This window comes from Platalea leucorodia (genome assembly GCF_965183815.1).
Source record: "Platalea leucorodia genome assembly, chromosome: Z".
Taxonomy (NCBI): domain Eukaryota; kingdom Metazoa; phylum Chordata; class Aves; order Pelecaniformes; family Threskiornithidae; genus Platalea; species Platalea leucorodia.
The window spans coordinates 2,340,966-2,361,311 of NC_138858.1; the positions used below are offsets into that span (position 1 = coordinate 2,340,966).

Below are 20,346 nucleotides of genomic sequence, written 5' to 3' on the forward strand. Positions count from 1 at the left end.
GCTGTCAGGGCCTGGCCCAGGCTGCCCAGGGCAGGGGCTGAGTCCCCATCCCTGGGGGGATTTAAAAGCCAGGTGGATGTGGTGCTCGAGGACATGGTTTAGTGGTGGGCTTGGCAGTGCTGGGTTAACGGTTGGACTCGATGATCTTAAGGGTCTTTTCCAACTTTAATGATTCTATGATTCTAACTTGAAAGGCACTTTTATATCAGGAAAAAAAAATCCAAAAAAGTTAATTTATACCCCAAAAGACATTAGAAGTCAAGCATTTGTTTCCAGGCTTAGACCATGATACCCCAACAGCACCTTTGCCCTGCACCATAGAAAACAAAGTGACAACACTAAGAAAACTGAGGATTAATTCCCAGAAAAACCATCCCAACAGATCTATCGGACAGTAGGACACAGGCTCAAGGGAGGCCACGGGAGTCTTCTCACTTAGGGCTTGTAAAAGCCAGAACAGACAGACGATCAGCAAACACGATGTGGGAACAACCCTTTCCTGGAAGGTAGACTGGCCAGATGATCTACGGGCTGAAAGCCAGCTCCAGTGCCTGTGATCTATTACACCCCACTGGCCCAGGCTGCCCAGGGAAGTGGTTGAGTCCCCATCCCTGGAGGTATTTAAAAAAATGTTAGATGTGGTGCTCGAGGACATGGTTTAGTGATGGCCTTGGCAGTGCTGGGTTAATGGTTGGACTCGATGATCTTAAGGGTCCTTTCCAACCTTAACGATTCTATGGTTGTCTAGTTATAAATCATCATGACCACACACAAAGAAATTCCTATCTGATCAGGTCAGAGAGCTAGTCTTCACCAACGGGCTGGATGCCAAAGCACGGGAATTTCCCTATAAAGCAACCTTGGATTCTGCTTATTATCATCCTCTGAAAGACCAACCTTTCAGATTAACAGTAAAGCCAGACCCTTGGACGGCCTGATCCTGAAACAGTCTATAAATAGAGACATAAGACAGGGTAGCGTGGTTTCTATCTGAAATCCTACCAATTACTAGAAATCCCAATCATCAGTAGTCTGTTAAATTGGGAGTTTTAATAAGGTGCTGGAGAAGGAAGCAGCTCTTAGTTTCTCTCCAGTGCTCTCATTTCCATTTCAGCCTGGAACACTTTTACAGCTGGAGTACGGCAGGGCCATAAGGATCCTTGAGAAGTTCTTCGAAACGGTCTATTTTCCCCTACGTGGCAGGCTTCGTGCATAAAATTCTCAACTGATTAGAAACAGTTTTCATTTGCTACATTTTCTTTATTGAAAGCACTTTAAGCCATGAAAGTACAAGGGGAAGGGCTTTAAAAGGGCAATATACTTTCAGTACCCTGAGCAGCCTGTTCCACACGGAGTTGACTGTTACCTTTTAGCGGTGACTGCTTTATTAACTGTTAATGCTTTAAAAAGCACGGTGAAATCACGTTCGGAGTCTTTACTGCGAGAAAGATATATGCCCCTTATGCATTCCAGCGGTTTGGCAATTTTACCCTCCAAAGACATAAATGTTGATGTATTCTATGTTGCCAGACAGCACGGTAAGTACTTAAAATGCTGTGAACAGACCTATAGTTTAAAAGTGACACCACCCAAGATTAGATTGTAATTCAGTGAATGAATCTCTTCCTAAAACCTGCCTGAAATATTAAAGCTCGTGATCCTTCCTTTAAAATCTGGCAAGAATGAAATCTCGCACAGCAAAGGGAGACAAAGTGGCATGAGGATATGTAGCATTGACATGAACGCAATCTTCCACTCGTCAGGACAGTGCAATCGTACATACCATCATCATCTCCTTTGGATGAAAGGATCGGGCTGTCCAGAAAAAGTCTGTTTAGCGGCGATACCTTGTACATCACACAACGGATCAGAAAGATGCAGTTTTCAAGCGTTATAGTACTAACCATAGCTCTATCCTACCCCAAATCCTCATCTCTGTAAAAGGAGGCTTTTCTGAACATTGGAAGTTTATTTGCTTTGCCAAGCAACGATTAACACAACACACTGGAGTGCGAGACCTTCATTTCTCCTCTTGCCCTCTTTCCCTTAGCCTGTCGTGTTTCCATCTGCCAGTGCCTTAAGTCAATGATGTTCTGCCAACATTACACAGCAATTCCCTCAAAAAAATAATAAAAAAAACCACCACAAAAATTCTGCTCACTCAGGAATACACGTCCTTCAGAGAGCAAAATACCGTTTCTGCTCGAAGAACTTGTTGCCCATTTTACATGCCGTACACCTTATATTCCACCTTATAATATGAACCATTCTCATACAATCAAAATAAACAAAAAAAATCACAATCACCAAGGTCAGAAGGCTCCTGCAGAGATCGTCCAAGTCCAGCGCCCTGCAGAAAGCAGGGGCAGCTACCAGCACGTTGTGCTAGGTTGGGTCCGACCGGGTCTTGAATGTCTCCAAGACGGAGACTCCCCAGCATGCCTGGGCGACCCATTTCCATGTGTGATCACCCGTATAGGAAAAATACTTCTGTTGAAACAAATTTCCAGTATTTCAGTTTGTGTGCTTTGCCTCTTGTCCTTTTCACTGTCTTTCCAATTAAGAAATCTGTATCAGTTCTTCCACTTTCAGCCAAATTATTCTTCAGCAGACTAAGGCCTGTCCTCCCCCTCCAAACTTCCCACCATCACTGCAGGGATACGAGATCGGGACCTGCCATGCAAAGCACAGTTCTTCCTATGAAAACCTCAAAATTACAGACCTGGGCACAGCACAACAGGGAACACTCACGTATGTACATTCGCTTAAAAAGAATTGGAGTGATTTTATTAGTTAGTGGTTGCCAACAACCAAGATCAAAGCCAAATAACAACTTGAACTGGCAAAAAGCCCAACTTGGCAACGCACGGCTCTGCAGCCTCCCTCCGAGGGTGACTTGATAACAGAACGACAATTTCTTTGCATCCGTGGGGCTCTGATCACTTTGAGTAGGAATCATCGCACAGGAGTACGTACACCGCTGAGGATGCGAGGTTAAACGACCAGAGATTCGGACAGAAAAGTGGCGGGGAGGAGGTAAATGAGGAAAGAGCCAAGACGCTTATTACCTGTTTTAATCGGGCACCGTGAGAAAACAGGCCTTTCCTAGCTGGTGGAGAAGGGTTTGGAGGAGGGGAGATGATCTTTGGTTTAAGGGAGCTGAAGAGTGGAAAAGGCACCAAGTTCATGAGGGACACTGGAGGAACCAGCTGACAAGAGAGCCGCCTGGACTCCCTCCCAGTATAACTGGTAAGAGTTTAGGAAGACGCAGAGTGATAAAAAGTTGCAGAGCTCCTGGACTGAACTAGATTGAACTTCAGTTTTATTTTACACCCCCTTGTTGCTCAAAACGTGGCAGGACAGCAAGACTAGGCAGTGCATAGACTGGATGCCCAGAGAGCTGGAGGAAAACGCATCTCCCCCAACAGGCTACGTGAGCGCAGCCAGGTAAGACCGAAAGCTTCGGTCTTAACGCAAACACAAGCTGCTCCTTCACGTAACCAATGCGCCTGAACAAACTCATAGCTCCCCTGTGCACTGAAGGCTGTAAGCGTCTATCTTCTCCGCAGCGTAGGAAAATATTTTATCCTCTTTTCCCAAGGTTACTAAGTTAGCACCTGTGGACGGCTGCTCGACCCTTGTCAAGGCAAGGCAACCAGGGCTTTCTTTAACAGGTCTAAGTTGGAGCAAGCAGCAATATGCAGTAGCTCCATCTATACAGAAACGTACAGAGAGACTAGGAAAAAAAGCATCCCCTTAGAATTGGCAAAACTCTTAAAAAATGATCATAAAGAAAATTATTCTGAAGTCTAGCACATCCTAGTCGGTCTTGGTTACCAAGTGATTTGGTGTTTCTTTGTACCTTTTATTTGAACGATTTTCAAATATTATTTTTTTCCCCCCAGTAATTAGACCATTAAGGACTCTCTGCATCCTTCTACAGACTGATGAAGAGGCAAAAAGACCATTTTAACATTTCAGACAAACATCTTTTACAAAGGTATTTGTTAAGTCAACGAGAGCCGTAAGCGTTCTCAGATGCCTGGTAACAAACTTCTCTTCCTTCTGCCATCTACCTACACAAATGCTTTAAAGGAAATACAAAGAGGCTGCCAGTTCCAGTAAGCTGCATAATGAGTTCTTGTCTATGAAAAACTTCCTAAGCCATAAAAATTTGTACATTCAGTCCCCTACAGAAGTTGGGCCTTTTTTTTTTGTGATCTTCAACTCATCAGAAAAGCAGTTAATTTCCAACTTCAGAGGTTCATCTATTTTGAAGACAATAAATATGCAGCAAATAACTCACAGCAACAAAGAGGCGATTAGACATATTTAAACAAGAATAATACCTTGTCAGAAATAAATTACTGTCGCAGAAATGTCATACCTAGCCTTTACAACTTTTGAAGATGGAAGGGGAAAAAAAAAAGAAAACCCACAGTATATTTTTTTGCCCTTGTTTTTTAAAACAGCAGCTTCTCACAAACAGTATTTCCAGCAATCCAAAAGGTAGGAATGTTTCTGCCTACCTGCTACCATGACCTTAGCTGTCCGACTGATGATAGCTCCGATGCCTTCTAGAGATGCTTCACACTGGTAGAGACCTTCATCTGGCTTGTGGTGCCTGGAGTGGACGATGTTTTGTATCAAGAGCGATCCGTTGGCCAACTGCTGCCTCCTTTCATCTACCGCCAGGTTTAAGAAGACTGCGTCTTTCTTCCATTTGATAACTGGGGATCCTTGATCCGATTCTGCTATGCAGTTCAACAGCACGTTGCTTCCACGCATGGTGACAGCATCCGAAGGCTCAGTCAAGAACCTCAACGATGTAAAAGTCTTAATCTGTGAACCTGAAACAGCGAAACCATAAGAGACGTGGAGTAAATATTGGTTATACTTTTCTGTGGAGGAAGAAACATATTCTATTAGACACAGAATATAGGGATCCCCCAGAGGCACCATAGATACAGCTGGTGAATATTACAAGAAATTAAGCTATGTTTCTCTGCAAATTGTTAGCGCACACAAAAACAACCAAGCATAAGTTATACTTTTGTCCCATCACTACAAAAACTCTATTTGTAGATAAACAGATCTTTCATCTGTAAAGCATGGAGATAAAGCAAAGCTAAAAATCTGTACAGCTATATCATGGAGATGAGCATAAAACCACCATACCTCTTGAGGTTTATTTGGAGAATTTCATTGCTTACAGGACCTACTCTGGCCACATGCACCGAGATGCATTTCAGTGCGACAAGCTCAAAAATAGCCTTGGGCCTCGCTTGGTTTGCTGTTAGCAAACAAGTGGGAGGAAAGCACGCAAAGAGCGCAGCCTGACCACCTACCAGAAACAGCGCCGAAATCTCAAACCTGGTGGATCTTCTTCCACCTCACCAGAACAACGTCCTCCTCACTGCCAACCAGTCTGGCCACTGCTCTCCAGTAGGCAGCAAGAGAAAAACCACGCGAGCACGTCTTTCGTGTAGAGAAGAGGCAGGGGAGGTGCCGAGTGCCAACTCGGCAAGCCGCACGCCATCCCTACCACGGCCCCGATGACCTGAGATTTCCAGCCGCTGCACGAACGCAGAGGCCAGATTCTTACGCGTCGCTTTGGTAACAGGACGCCGATCAACTTTGTGTAGTTAGGAGATAAATCAGACTGTAAAGGCAGAGGGAGAGGCTCTCAGAGTAGAGCTACAATATGAGGTCTGCTAAAGAGTAGGAAAATCATGAAAATGCCTAAGAACACGTGGATGCAGTTACATCAAAGGGTCCAACTCAAAACAAGATAAAGTGGTCCTTTTTCTCTACTGCATCGAGCATTTCCTAATAATTTATAAATGAGCAAAGCATGTACAACTTGTATTTTTAGACAACACAGTCCTCTCAAGTCTCAGTGACTACGCTTGAGTGAGAAACTCAGAGTAGTTTCCCCTACATCATAATAAAATCAAAATTTCCGACACCTCACTGGCTTGCCTATCCCACCCTGAGCGCTTCCAGGTTTGGATATAGACCTTTGCTTCCCAGACAGACAGCTTCCGACCTCCAAACTCCGCGCCAGCGATAGCACTGCCATTCTGCACCCCAGTGCATGGGGAACCGAGTTTTGAAATAGCTGCATATGAATGCAAAAATGGCTTTTTTTTTTCCCTTCTTCATCAAATAAATCCTTTTACCTCATTAGAGCTAACGAAACCAAAAAAAATTACATGACAAAAAGATTCATAAAAACCCTTTTAGTCCTAAGAAAAAAGATTCATTATTTCTGTTTTATACCTCAAACCAAAGCTTTCTATGAATATATGTATAACAATGCATAAAAGGCCACTTAGCATTTTCTTTATAGAAATTAATTTTATTGTCAAGTACTTGGTTCCACCCATACGCTAACTGAAGTAGCCAGCTACCAGGTTTTCCTTCAAAGCATATAAATTAAAAAAGTTGCGGCTTCAAAAAATTAGTAAAGTTGAGCAAAGGAGAAAGCAAGAGTTGGAAGCCTCGACTTGCAGAGTATTTCCCAATAACACCATAAGAATGTCGAATAAAACGTGTTGTCTAATAACATCAAGAAGAGTAGTCCAATCCTGATTTGTTTTTCATCTGTCTTAATGCTCTGATTTCAGTTACTGGAGGAAGCACATCAGAATTTGGCCCAAAATGTTAGCCCAGGGCGCTTTTGCCATAAACCATGGGTAATAATAGAAAAGTATATTTACAATGCATGAAAGCGTAGTTATTTTAAAAACACGTGTTCCTTTCCCTTCTCCCAAAGGCAACTGTGTTCTGTTTGTAAATCACAGCTTCTGGTTGGACATTTTATTTATGTCACCAACGCTTGTAACAGTTTAACACGGCTGTTTATGACAGCATGTTAATGATTTTATGTGGCTATTATCACAAGTAAATAATCCGCTTCTGCGGAGAAATGGGGTTATGACAGCTTCCAGTGCAGCAAATGCAGAAGTTACAGAAGTTAAACAACGATTAACTTTCTTTTCATGCAATTACCCTTGCAGTTCAGTTGCAATTTCAGCTATTCACATCCTTCGCAAAAGGCATATTTAACCTAAATTGCTCTACTACAAGGAACCTAACAGCCTGAATAACCTGGAAAGCTTTCTGAATGTGAGGAAAATTCAAATCTTCTTGGAAATATTATTCCTGGAGATAGAGGTAATAGTGACACCTTAAAAATGGAGGAAAATGACCATGCTTTTTCAGAAGAGATTACTTGGAAGGATAAGAATCTAATAGCCACCTTTTTGTAGTATGTCAGTGCTGAAGGAGAAAGGGAAAAAAGTATTTGAAAATCCCATTACTACCTATTTGCATATTTGACCTCTTAGCTCAGTTTGGAAAGCCCAGCTGCAATGTTACACCTATTATTCTCTCAATAATAGGCCATCTTATTGCACCCTTGACTTCCACTAGATTTTCTCCCTCATTTTTACCTCAAGCAGCAAACACTAAACCCGATTCCTCTAGCCCAGGTTCTAAGAAGGAACAGACTACACCTAATACATAAACCTGTTTCAGCACCCAAAAAAAAAATTCAAGTAATTTAATGATATAACCCAGGATTAACAAACTCAGCCTTTGTTGAACTAAGGGAGAAACAAATCCCAGACTTGATCAGACCAGACCACAACATACCTCCACACCTTCCTTCGCTACGCATAAAACTAAGGACTGTCACCTGAAAAAAACCCAAAATATCCACATATTGAATTAAGAAGAGTTTGGAACTTCACTACCACTAAGAAACAAACTCTGCTAACGCAGTCGATGAAACACATATTGAACATGCTGGAAGCAGGCTGATGGAAATTTCAGCTGCTATAGAGGACAAGTGGCCATAAGACACAGCCCAACTTCTAGAAGACTACTTCAACACCATTTGCCTCAAAAAAATGCTTACTCACAGTTTCTTATTATTGGGGGGTTCTTCTCAAGGGGAAGAATTTTTCAATGCAGATTTCTGTATTCATGGTATATTCACTAAGAACAGTGCATGCTTTTCTGTACAGACATATACGCACACCCCAAACCAAAAGGAAAGAATTCCTACGACGCTGTATGAAACCCAAGTCAGCCCAGTTTCTCCAGCAACTTTTCTTAATGGTACATACCATTTGAGGCCTAAGTCAGAGTTCAAAAGCATTTCCTTGGATCCCTTTTCTCCCACGTAGTATCTATCCATCCTGCTTAAAACATCAGGATTTCAGTTCACGCTCAAGCCTAAGCCAACCACCACCCGTGCTCCTGCTACCCCAGGGTAAGCCAGCTGAGAAACTCCGGCAGAACAACCCACACCGACCCTGCTCCTACAGATCCTTTGGGTCTCAACTGCCTAAAACCCCCTTGCTCTGCGAACGAGACCAAAGCAAAGCTCCAGCTTATGGGGATCTTTCCTCCCCAGGCATTTGCTGCAGGAGCGGCCTTTTAGTCTCCAGCCTGAATATTAGGCTTGCAAAGCAGAGCCCAGCCCCACAGCCATCTCTCCAGCTACCTATTGCACAGCCCTTTAACAGCTGGAAACATGAAGATGATGAAAGAGTTCTTTAGGATCTCTCCTAGTCCTTGAGCAGCTTCTTTGCCATTCTACGTTACGGTAAGCATCTCGTAGCTGAAACGGCTGCAACTCTAAGCTGCTTTGCCATTTTCATAAGCAGGGTAGGGGACTTATTTTAACACAGAGATGCTAAACCTACAATTTAATCCTTATTGCAATAGCTCAGCTGAAAAGGGAGGCACGAAGGGAAGAAAAAAAGGCGGCAGCCAGGCAGGATAAATAAGAGATGAAGAGCTCTTCTGAAACTCACTGTAAAACATGCTTGTGTTTTCCGTTTCCAAGTTTTGCTCTCAGTGGGAACGGGCCTCTCTCATTACTTGGCATTTTTGCTAATGCACTTAATTTTTCATCTGTTCTTACTTGCAATCCCTCAGAGCTCCAAGACATCGAACAGCTGAAAAAGGCCATGGTCATTAATAGCCACCAAGTCTGGAGAACTTGTTCACAGTTACACAAGCCCTGGTTTGATGTTCCCCAGTAAGGTTTGCAAAAACCAACCTCCACCCATAGCGGTTAACGCTTTCTTCTAGCGCCTGCAGGGCAGAAGGACATCCCTGCAGCTGCCTGGGGACACCCTGCCTTCCCTGGGACTTGCTTCCAGGCTCTTGGCCTCTCAGAGTCTTTAAAAGTCAGGACAAGAGAGGGAAATGCTGTCAACAGCCGCTTCATCTGTAGCGGTAAATACATTCACCTTTTACGTGCACGCTCACAGCTGTCATTTAAGGTCCAGCACTCTCCTATTTAAAAACACAATTTAAAGGAAATTAAGAGTCCTGCAAACCTGAGGCTGCCGAAACCAATAGGTCCAGGGCACCTTAGTGCCTCCTTTTCCCTCCGACTACAGCATGCACAGAACAACTACAAACAGAGATTTACGGCTTAACTACAAACTTGAACGGAAGCGTTGTAAAGATTAAATGCCTCCTACACAAAGCTACCGTCTCAGCTATTCCAAGCACATCCGTGTCATCAAACGGGCCTGTAGCACTGCTTGGAGATCTGAAGCTCGGAGGTCAAGGAGAGCACCCTTGGCAACAGCCCCCATGTCCTTGAGCCAAATAAAGGAGAAGAAAACTTGAAGCTAAAAGACCCCATCCGTGGTCCCTTGCTGCTTTAGCAACCAAGACATTACCCTAGACGATGACCTGCTTTGTGATAAGGGAATAAAACTAATGGGCTTCTCACCCTGACAGGTAACATCAGAGTAACTTCAAGGTTATCATTCTCCAGGCCTCAGACAAAATTAACATTTAAAAGATGATCTCTGACGCGCTTCTTAATCAGTCCCTTGCTTTGAATCCCCTGCTTTCTGTTCCAGCTTTGGGAAATGTAATCTTCCAGGGTCGGGTTTTTTTCCTTCATGTTCTGCATCAGTTGCTTCCATTATAGAGAGGGAAGAGATGTCACAGTTGCAAAAGCATTTGACCGGGCCACCCCTGGAGCCTTCTTCTTTTTCAAATAAACATTAGGAAATAAGACTTTTGCATGCAGACCATTTGAAATCTGTGAATACGGAAATACCCCCCAGCCTAAGTGAAATTTGGTGGCAGAGCATTGTAGCTGAACTAAGTCTATTAAAATTAAGTGTATTTATGGACACGCGGGGTACACATTTTCTCAGAGGATTTTTTTCACCCCCCCTTCACCTACAGAGCCTGCATGAATTAGCTTAATGGCCAGGCTAATAAGCATTTATTTACATACTTCGGTAATGCAGAATATACAGCAAAACTAGATGTAGTTTTATCTGTTTGCACAAAATACGCTACTGTGAAGCTTAATATCCATTAAAAGGCAAAGTCTTGTTTTAACGTTTTTATTATAGCTTATGATGTGCCTTCTGGGGTGCTGAATATTTCATTTCGGCTCTATGAAATTTTGAAAAACCTAGCCTCATGCCTGCATTTCACGTTCAGATGGGGAAATCAAAATTCCTGCTCCAAGAAAGGCGCAATGCAACACGCAAGCGCGTGGCACATGGAAGCATTGTTCCATTTTTGTATAAAAATGAACATATACTTTTTAATCAGGCCTTTATCACCGTGTTCCAAATGGCTGGATTTTTAAATGGTGCCATCACAGCATTTTGGAGCGTACTGAGGTAAAAATGCTTGTAACATCAATTCTATTATAACTCCTCCATATTCAATGAATCATTAGGAGCACATAGCGAATGGCTGTTTGATTTTTACTTGAAAGCTTTAGCTTGATAAAAATAAGGTTTTTAGGTGATCTATGGAGGGTAGTGCCTCCACACCGCAGTACCCTGCTGCTTATATCCCAAGTGCTCAAAACATCAGCTACAGACAACTTTTGCTGGGTGCCACTGATGAGCAACGCCTAGAAGAAGGGCTTTATCAGGGCCAAGCCTGAGACTCCTGAGCAGATCCATCATCGTTTCTGACCCACGTTCAAGCCGCCCCTCTAGCGTAAAAATCAAGTCACATTATAAAAAAGGAAATGAACCCCGTATCAAACCAAACAAGCCCAGTTGCACGGGTAGTTCTCTTTGCCAAAGAAAGACCGAGCGACCCCTGCGCAACAGATGGGTTTGTCGCGCCGCCTTAGGCGTAGCCCGGCTGTGGATGCTAACGAACACCGATGGGATAAGAGTTGAGAGCGCACACACGCAGATGCCCCTTTCTGCTACCCCTCTGACTACCGAGGTCTCTAAAAGCACCATTTATTGATTGGACTTGACTCCTCTCCCAGCAAAGGTATTTGGAATAGCCCGCTAATTCAGCAAACGGCTCCGCGGCCGACCTAAGCTGGTCTCTGACCACGGTGCGGCAAAAGGGGCAACGCCTTCCCTTCCCCTACGCTCCTGGGGATTCCCTCACTTTGGCTCCAGCAAGCGGGAAAACACAGGAGCCAGCCTGACCTACTGACCCTCGAAAGAAAACCACTCCTCTCAGATCAGATTCCTTGTAACCCAACCATAAAACACAAGGCAGAGGGCAAGAGCGCAACTATTTGGAGGACAAGGGATGAGGAGGAAAAGAAAAAGAGACCAAGTCTTCTGGCAGCTGCCTACTCTTAATCTAGTTTGGGCAAGAGACAACACATTGGCTCAGCTATATAAAACTGTTTGAACAAGCACACACACACACACGCACACAATTTGCTTAATTTGCTTATTTTGCCCATACACTCAGTGAAAATCAGTCTACAGCAGCCTCTGGAAGAGGGAGAGACCAGGTCCCCTGAGCCGAGATCATCTGGTGTCAGGTGTAGGTAGGCTTGCCTTAAATCAGTACAAGTGATTCTCGCTGCCTAATTTTAGCCAGATCAGTTTGATGAACAAAATCTAGTCTCCCCAACCAACAAGCCTTGCAGCACACATTGCTTCTTCAATCTTAATCTTCTTAAATCGATTTAAGTTACAAGTTCATGGGAACAAATTCAGAAAATCCAGTTATGCCTGGAATGAAATGAGAGAATCATTTTGCAGCCTGCACAGCACGGAGGATGTATGTTACAGGGGTATTTGGCTACATTAAAAAATATGGGTCGTATTGGAGGAGGACTGAGATTTGCTCAACAGAGCAGGATAGAGCATCTGTTCAGGTCCAAAGCTTTCCAGAACTTCGGGTAGCGGCCGCCGCAGACCTCACCGTCCATGGGAAACCCAAACAGAGCCGGGGGTTTCCTTGCAGCGGAGGAGGCAGCAAACTGGATTTTCATTTTGAGCACCCAGAGAAAATGCTGAACGATTAATTGCACCGACTTGGCAGCGTAATTTTTTCCTATATGCTCTTGTTTCAAATGCTTTAATTACATTATCAGAAAATCATATTATTTCCTGGGTTTCCTCAGTTTTCCTCAAGATAACCGGCAGCTGCACTTACCAATTTTCACCTACAAGTTCCATGAAGACAGAAAAGAGATGTAGCACTGTATCTACAGACAGAAGCACAGCACTGTTGGTACTTTCCATATTTCCCATATATCAGATTTAATATAGATTAAAGAAATGTAAAAGCATAGCAAAACATGCAACCTCCTGGAGAACAACAATGTTTTAAGGTGTCTGAAAGTGGGATTGCCAGCTAGGATGTTACCATAATTTTGAACGGCTCTCGGCAGCAGACTCCAGCAAAGAGGCCGTGTTGGGTTTGGCTCCCCCGGGCACCATCACGACACCAGCGTGTTGCTGGTTTCAATGTTCTCCCCAGCAGATGTTTTCTTTCTGACAATGAAAGAAGTTACTCTCAACTGTTAAATACACATCCAAGACGTACCAGATTTCAGGTTTGCCTAGCAGAAATGGTCTGTTTTGTGAAATAGTGCATTTGAGGAGTCAGCCAAGCATGGCCCTACAGAACAGGGCTGAAAAGCAACTCCATCCTGAACAGCTCCAGCATGTCAAAAGCTGTCTACCAACACCCTCTCTCACCTCTCCGAGGCCTACAGTGCAACCTTCTCATTTGGCGAGTTATGAAAAAGGTATTTCTACACTGAACCTTCAAAGCTCCAGCCTTCTTCTGGCAATGTTTCAGTCTGCTGCATCCCATAGAGGCATTTCACAGTCCAGACCAGCAGAAGAAAGTGCAGAAGAGACACTCAAGAGGTGCCTGGCTACAGATATGAGACTAAAAGCAAAGAGAAGTGAACTTTGGGTATGTAGAGGCAGAAAACAAGGCAAAATAAAAATCACTTAAATTATTACATTATTATTATTATGATTAAATTAAATCACCTAGATAAAAAAAAATGCAGGCGGAAGGGATGAGGGGAATAGAGCAGAGCAGTGAGCAACACCAAGGATGAGATGGAAGAGGACATCCCCCAGGGCAGTGGTGAAGGAACAGTCAAGAAGCAGGCAGAAAGAAAGAAAAGAAGGGGAAAAAAAAAACCCAAATCAATCCTGCACAGAATCCAAGCCAAGCAGAAAAGGGCTAAAAAGGGAGAGATGAGTGGAATATAAACAAGAAAAGGCCTGCAGATGTGGTCAGATGCAGGTTTTTACCAGTCATTGTGGGAAGAGTCGGACTGCAAGAAGGAGAGATGAGCCAACAGAATAGACATCCGTGCTTAGACGAAAGGGCGAAGGAGGGCAATAGCTGGAGAGGGCAAGGGCACGGAAACATATGTAAAGGAGAAAGAAAGAAGCCAGGTGAAAGCAAGAATAAAGAGGAGGATGAAAAGATAATGAAGAGCAAGAGGTACCCAGTTAAAACATCAAAAGAACACAGCAGTTGCTGGAAAAGGAAATCCCTTGCAAGAGCTTTAAGCTAGATAAACAGGCAGAAGGAGCAAAAACAAAGCCAGTGTTTCCACAATTTGAGTTTGTTTTTTTTTTTTTTTTTGAGATGGTGATGCATTTAGGGAAAAAGAGAAGCAAGACTGAAGGGGATGGGGAAAAACAAACAAAAAAACCAACCCCAAAACCACACCAGACTCCATGAATGAGAACTCCGTGGTGAATTTAAGAGCATTATAGCACAGAATATCTGCCTATAGCAGAAACACCGCTGCTCAAACGCACGTGGCAGCGCTCAGAATAAACCCACTTCTCAGGAAGACAAAACATTTAGACAGGGGGTTTTTTGTTTTCATATTTGTTCCTTTCTTAAATGCATTCCTCCTTCCTTGCAGGCCGTTTAGTAACACAATAAATTAATTTGTACTTTAGAGTGAACTCTTTGATCCTTTTTATTCTCTCCCCTCCCCATCAAATGCACACTACTGAATTTGCATGCATTAGCATAATGAAACATTAATTACATAGCATTTTGGATAGGACAAGCATAGAGCTTCAATCAATCTCAATAACTCGCATCAGGAAGGTGAAAACCACTGGCCAAGCTTATCGGGACAACATAATAGACACAAACACATCAACAGCGCCTGTTGCGGGGGTGATTTAAACCCAGCATCCGAAACCAAAAAAAAAAACCAACACTCAGAAAATTACAAAGAAAGTAATAAATATCAATTACGCTAATGATACACAGACAAATTGTTTTCTCCTGGTTTTGTTAGAAACTCGAGCTGTGTTTGCACTGAAGGATGAGCGGGACTGAGCTGGCACATCTGAGCCGAGGGGTGGGTTATCTCCTTCCACACGTTGGGCGACGGAGCTGCCAGAAATAACGCGCCCGTACCCTCCCGCAGCAAACTCCAATGACTTCACAAAGACTGCTTCGGGTCTTAGTTATCATCTCATCTGCAGCCTTCCCGAGCACCTTCAACACATCGGATGTTGTCGCCGTGCTTTGTGTCGTAGGGTGCCCCTGCCAGGGCAGGTCCCATGGTACGGAGGGACCACCCAGGGCCCCACAACCAAAAAGACCTCGCAAGCGTCTCCGCATCTCCTTAGGCATACCCAAGATACACATAAAGCAAACCAGCACCACCCAAGGTAAGGTAATAGGAGCTCGGCTGCGTCCTCCTCCCGTTACTGTGCATACGATATCTTTAATAGAACATTCTCTCTATTCCCCTTTACGAAACAGAGGCAGACAGTTTCTCGTTCAATCCTTGAAATTAAAATTCTCCCACTTCTATTTAGTAAAAGGCTTCTGGGAACACCAGAATGGTGTTCATTAAGGAAACAAACTGCAGTGCTACAATAATGTATGTGAACGTTAAAGAAACAAATGGGGACTTCACCGCAGATGTAGAGCCCTTCCCTCTTTGCACAATGAAAGCACACAGCAAAGCCGACAAACTGTGTGCCCTGAATGCATCATTTCAGCTTTTGAAAACCCCAAAAGAATTAAGATAAAAAAAAGTCTAATCTGAGCATAATCTGAGTCATAAAACATCCAGCAGCAATCAAGACTGCTGTTGTGAGGGATAACCAATGAATATCAAACTGCTCCCATCACACTCCCTTAATGCATCAGCCTTTCCAGCGGAAAAAAAAAACCCTGCTCCATTTCGTTTCATAATAAATCACAGTTCCCTTGTTTTACTTTAACTCCGTGTCTCTCAACTACAGTGACAGAAAAATTGAGGGGCTGGACTAGATGACCTCCTGAGGTCCCTTCCAACCTAAACTATGAGTCCAACAACAACAACAACAAGACAAAAAAGCCAACGCCCACCCCCCAACCCTAGGAAAAATCCAGACCTTAAAAAAATTTAAAAAAAAAATAAAATCACTGGCTGGAAAATGAACCTCTCCTTTGGGAGTCTGTCACAAAGCACAAGCCTCAGGACAATGGATTTGTCTCCAACTGAGCACCTTATAATTTAAGCATATCCCTATATCCCTTACTTTTCAGCTTTGCACCAGCACTGGAGGCCTGACTTTTGTTTTGCTGGGTAAGAATAACTAAAACGTGAGTTCGGCATGTTTCAGAGGAGCTCAAGCCCGATATATGATGGGTCAGATTTTGACTCGGACAGTGACGTTAAATTAATTCACATCCACAAAGTAACCAGACCTCTATTTTGAAGTCTGCAACATGACACGATGGAGAGCTTTTCCCAAAAACCACGGAATAAGAGGATCAGCTTTTGTGGCAGATCCATATTCAGAAGTCGCTCACAAAGAGCCAATGAAAGAGTATTAAATACCTTTGTACTTCAAAGATATCTTAGAGCCTAGAAGAGACATCATCCAAATAACATCCGAAGCCGACAATATGAGTTTACTCGCAGGACGTATAGTTTTTAGTTGGAAATCGGTTTTCTGCAACCCGCACGGAGTAAGCGGTATTTCTCATCACACCTACCCTTTGGGCAGAAATGTCTTCAAAGCCCAAACCTCATTCTCTGCCAGCTACCAAATACCAATTAACCGAGCATTTCCTAACAAGGAGAAAGAAAAAAAGGAGTCAACTCAGCAAGTTTTGATCACTGAGCACAGAGAACAGCAGAGCTCCTCTGCCTCAGCTTCGGTGGCTGTGCAATGCAGGTGCCCAGCAAAGACTAAGAAGTCATTCTCACCTAGGACTAAGAAGGGGGTAAGGAATCCCAAAGGATTACTCTGTGATCAAGCAGCCACCTCTCCTAGTAGCAGGAGGTTTCAAGGAAAGTAGTAGTGAGGTTTCAAGGAAAATAAGCTTCTGTAGGGAAAAAGAAACCATTTCTGCCCAGGAACTGAAACATCTTGAACAAACCCTCCAGCACTTCAGACACGCTAAAGCAGTGGATTCGCTGGTACCGAGCTAGCTACACCATCTATTTTAATGCACGTGCAAAGCTTCTCATCAAATTGTAAGAAAGGATATAGTTGTTTTTATTAAGCGTTTTGTTCCTGTTCACTCCCTGAACATATGCAGTGTTTCAATGGTAGCAAAGGGCGTGAAGGAAACCCCCAGGTAGGGTTTACCGCTCCTTCTCCTCCTTGGTGTACACGTCTCCTGACGAACAGTCATAACTTGACTCAAAGGACACTTTCTCCTCCTTATCCTGCTCTGAGCTACTTGTCCTCCAAAAATTTTTCCACTGTGCTTTACTCATCTCTTCTCCTCTTCTCATCTCTCTTTGTGAAGGTGAAGATGCTCCCTCCAAGCTTTCCCAACAGCTGAAGAACGCTCTCCTCAAACCCCTCAAGCGTCAGATCATTTTTCTGTCCCTTCTCTAACCACAACCAACAAAGGAATTAGACCATCCTCCTTCAGGACCCCCCACCACCAAAGCACTGAATGAGCCCAGATATAGTTAAAAAGCAAAGTGAAGGCACCGCCAAGCATCCACCCCAGCATCTGCCACCACGCTTGGCGTAGGAACAAGCACACAAGGAGCCCTTCTTCTGCCCCTCTCCCGCCCTCTCGGGCTGGGATCAGCGGTCACTTGGCCATGCAAGAAGCAGGACTTCTTGCACCCAGCTTCCCTGGCTACTTGCACAGAAATGCTTGGTTGGAGCCCAAATGGTTTGGGATGAATTGCATTGATTTATGCCCAATTCCTACCGCAGGTCTGTTAAAGAAAGTACCTCGCTGTCAAACCACCGCAGAGTCCCTCTGACCGAGAGAGAGCGCCCTGTTGTCTTCAGGCAAGCCGGCCCAAGAACTGGTGTGCGCCAAAGCTCAAAACACCCAGAAGGCGTACGCCAAGTTTGCTGTGCAATTTGGGTTTAACCATGGATGCTGTTGTATTGTCTCACTAACCTGTTTCTAGAACAACTAAACAGAGAAATCTGTATTGCTCCTCGAGACCCTTGGACCTGAAGTTCTTCAGGGCATTGTACAAGTTTACTTCCAATTCTGCTGAACACGTGTTTTAAGAACGATCGGGTAAGAGGGGCAGGACAGCACCTGTAGGAAGAGAGGTCCTTCACCCGTATAACCACAACAAAATTACTATATGAAAGCTCAGCTGCTAAACGTCTCTTGAAACTAGGAAAAGCACAGAAGTCCGAGCACAAAATTCAGCCACTCTGATTAAAACACCGTGCAATAATAGTAACTTCCACTCCATTTTATAGGTGGAGCAAATAAATCCAAGACACCCTGATGTCCTATTCCCAGCCTGAGAAGTTTCCTCGTAATAAGGTTATTTTTACAAGTTTGCCAGCTCCAAGGGAAAACAGAAGGAGCAGTCCGACATTATATTATTCACTTGAATGAGTTTCCAAATTGAAATCACTAAGATTGCAAATACGGAGTTGTAACTACATGGGAATCCATTTGAAATAATTTCAAATCTGAATATTGCCATACGGTCCTGTTGATTTCGATGAAGAAAACCTACTCATGTGGATAATACTACGCAGATGGGGCAGTGGCTTTGGGGCCTTTTGCCAAGGCTACGCCTGCTCTTGGCCACCCCTGCAACTACACGCCTTTTGGTTACAAGTATTTCTGAGACAAAAAAAAAAAGAGGCTATACACCAAAAAGTATTTCCATCCCTAAGCTACCGACTCAGACTTATCTTGCAGTCGTTATGTCTGACCTGTTTCTCTATTTGAGGTTCTGGAAAAATCAAAAATCAAGGCTGTAGTTGGGGCGTTTTGTTTTGTTGTTTTTTAAATAAAAAGCAGGATCAAAATAGATTAAAAAAACAAATCAACTCTTGTAAACCAAAAAAAACACCAAACACAACCACCCCAGCATATGCAGGCACAAAACCTCGCAGACCTTGCTCCGACAAACGTGCTTTGCCCAAGGCACCAGCCTGAACGCAGAGACCGGGGCGGCGAAGCCCGCATCAGGATAGATGGTGCGTGAATCGCTAAACCGGTCCAAATGAAGCACCGCAGTCCAAAAGAATGGCCAACTGTTTAAAAAAAAAAAGTATTTTTTTCCCAGACCTCCCTTCCCATCTCTGACCACCCTTTCTTTACGTGAAGAAGTTGACATGCAAAAAACCATCCCTCTCACCCCGTGTGAGAAGATTTCCTCCAACTCTACTACAGATAAGAAAGGCTTACTTACTGCAATGATGTTATAAAACTGTACTACAGTTTAATAAGCTATAAGAGGTGTTTAAGCACATAACAACCAAACATGCCCATTGCTTTAGGGACGATAGCCAGTCCCTGCCTCCCCTCACCCAACCCATCCCTGAACTGCTTTCGCTTACTTTACAATTTCTACACATCTCTTTTGCCATTAAGGCTCTGTAATTGGTTTCTGCACCCTGTTTGCTTGGTCAGACAAATCCTGGCCGAGCTACAAAAAGCCACGTTGGCACATCCCACAGCAAACTCCCACAACCAGCCAGGACAAGACAGGTTTTATTTAACATTCCTCTTTGGTGCCTTCCAAGCTCTCCACCTGACTCAATTCACATAATTTCAGGAAAAAAAATAAAGAAAAAAATTCAAACCCTGAGCTACACGATACATGTAACAGGAGAAAGAAACATTTGTCCTAATTCCCAGTAAAGTTGTGAAATTACAAACTTAAGCAAGGCAGTTACGGGGGGAAAGCCCCAGACGTCGTTTCATAACCTTTACCATCGGTAATAGCTTCTTTTAAATGCAAATTCTGAAATCAGTGCGTGCTGCGGCTGCAGCGGTACCTCGAGACCCCGGCAGCCATCAAACAGTGCCCCATTGTAGCAGGCGCCGTGCGAGCGCACAATACGGACCTTATTCACTGAACCTCCTACAGAAAGCGGGTTGCAGGATCCTGCAGCTGAGCGAAAGCCACAAGCGTTGCCCTGGCTGCCCTGAATACCAATAACCCGCAGGGCATCGGGCCACCCGACGTCTTCTCCGGCTGCAAAGTTTCAAAAAGTTTGCCGAGACAATCTCTGGTTGAAAGGCAGTTTTGTTCGTCGCGAATCGCAGCGACTCCACCTTGCGAGCCCAGCCTCCACAAACCACCGCAACTGGGGATGACATCTTTTTTAGGCTAAAAATGGCCAAAACGACAATGCTGAATTGAGAAGCAGCTGCCAAGAGCAGAGCTCAAGTCTGCAACTTCTTAAATTGCCTACTTCGGTTTACGCTAACCATGGTAATTAATGAAATTAAAGCCCGCCAGTTTGCTTGCTGTAGCTGCACGCTTAAAACAACATCCCATTCCGCACATTGGTTTTGCGTGTCTAACGGTACAACTCGGTCATTAAAAACCTCCCTTTAAAAACAGGACACGTCATCCTCCCACTAGACAGTCTCCTTGCCCCAATAGGAAAACAAAAATCCCTCCGAGGCAGGAATATTGGGGTAACACCCCACTGCAGGTTTATTTAAAGTGCTCAATAAGCTGATTAGCACATGACGTCTAAAAATCAACGTAACCTTCGAGAAAGAGAGAAATATTTCACACTCATCGGAACAAAAAAAAAAAGTCAGATTAAAGAAGAACCTAGGTGAAGCCAAAAGTATTTAGCTCCCTGTGATCAGTAGATCAGGATGTCTTTT

General features: G+C 43.9%; 1 protein-coding gene across 1 annotated transcript in view; it reads right to left on the reverse strand.

Moving 5' to 3' along the window:
• The window catches only part of DCC (DCC netrin 1 receptor), a gene marked incomplete at both ends in the record, with an annotated part of 597,951 nt that overhangs the window by 374,601 nt on the left and 203,004 nt on the right, over nucleotides 1-20,346 (reverse strand). Inside the window, one exon of the mRNA XM_082336600.1 lies at nucleotides 4,530-4,850. Coding sequence (XP_082192726.1) covers nucleotides 4,530-4,850 — 321 coding nt within the window. The remainder of the gene's footprint in view (nucleotides 1-4,529; nucleotides 4,851-20,346) is intronic.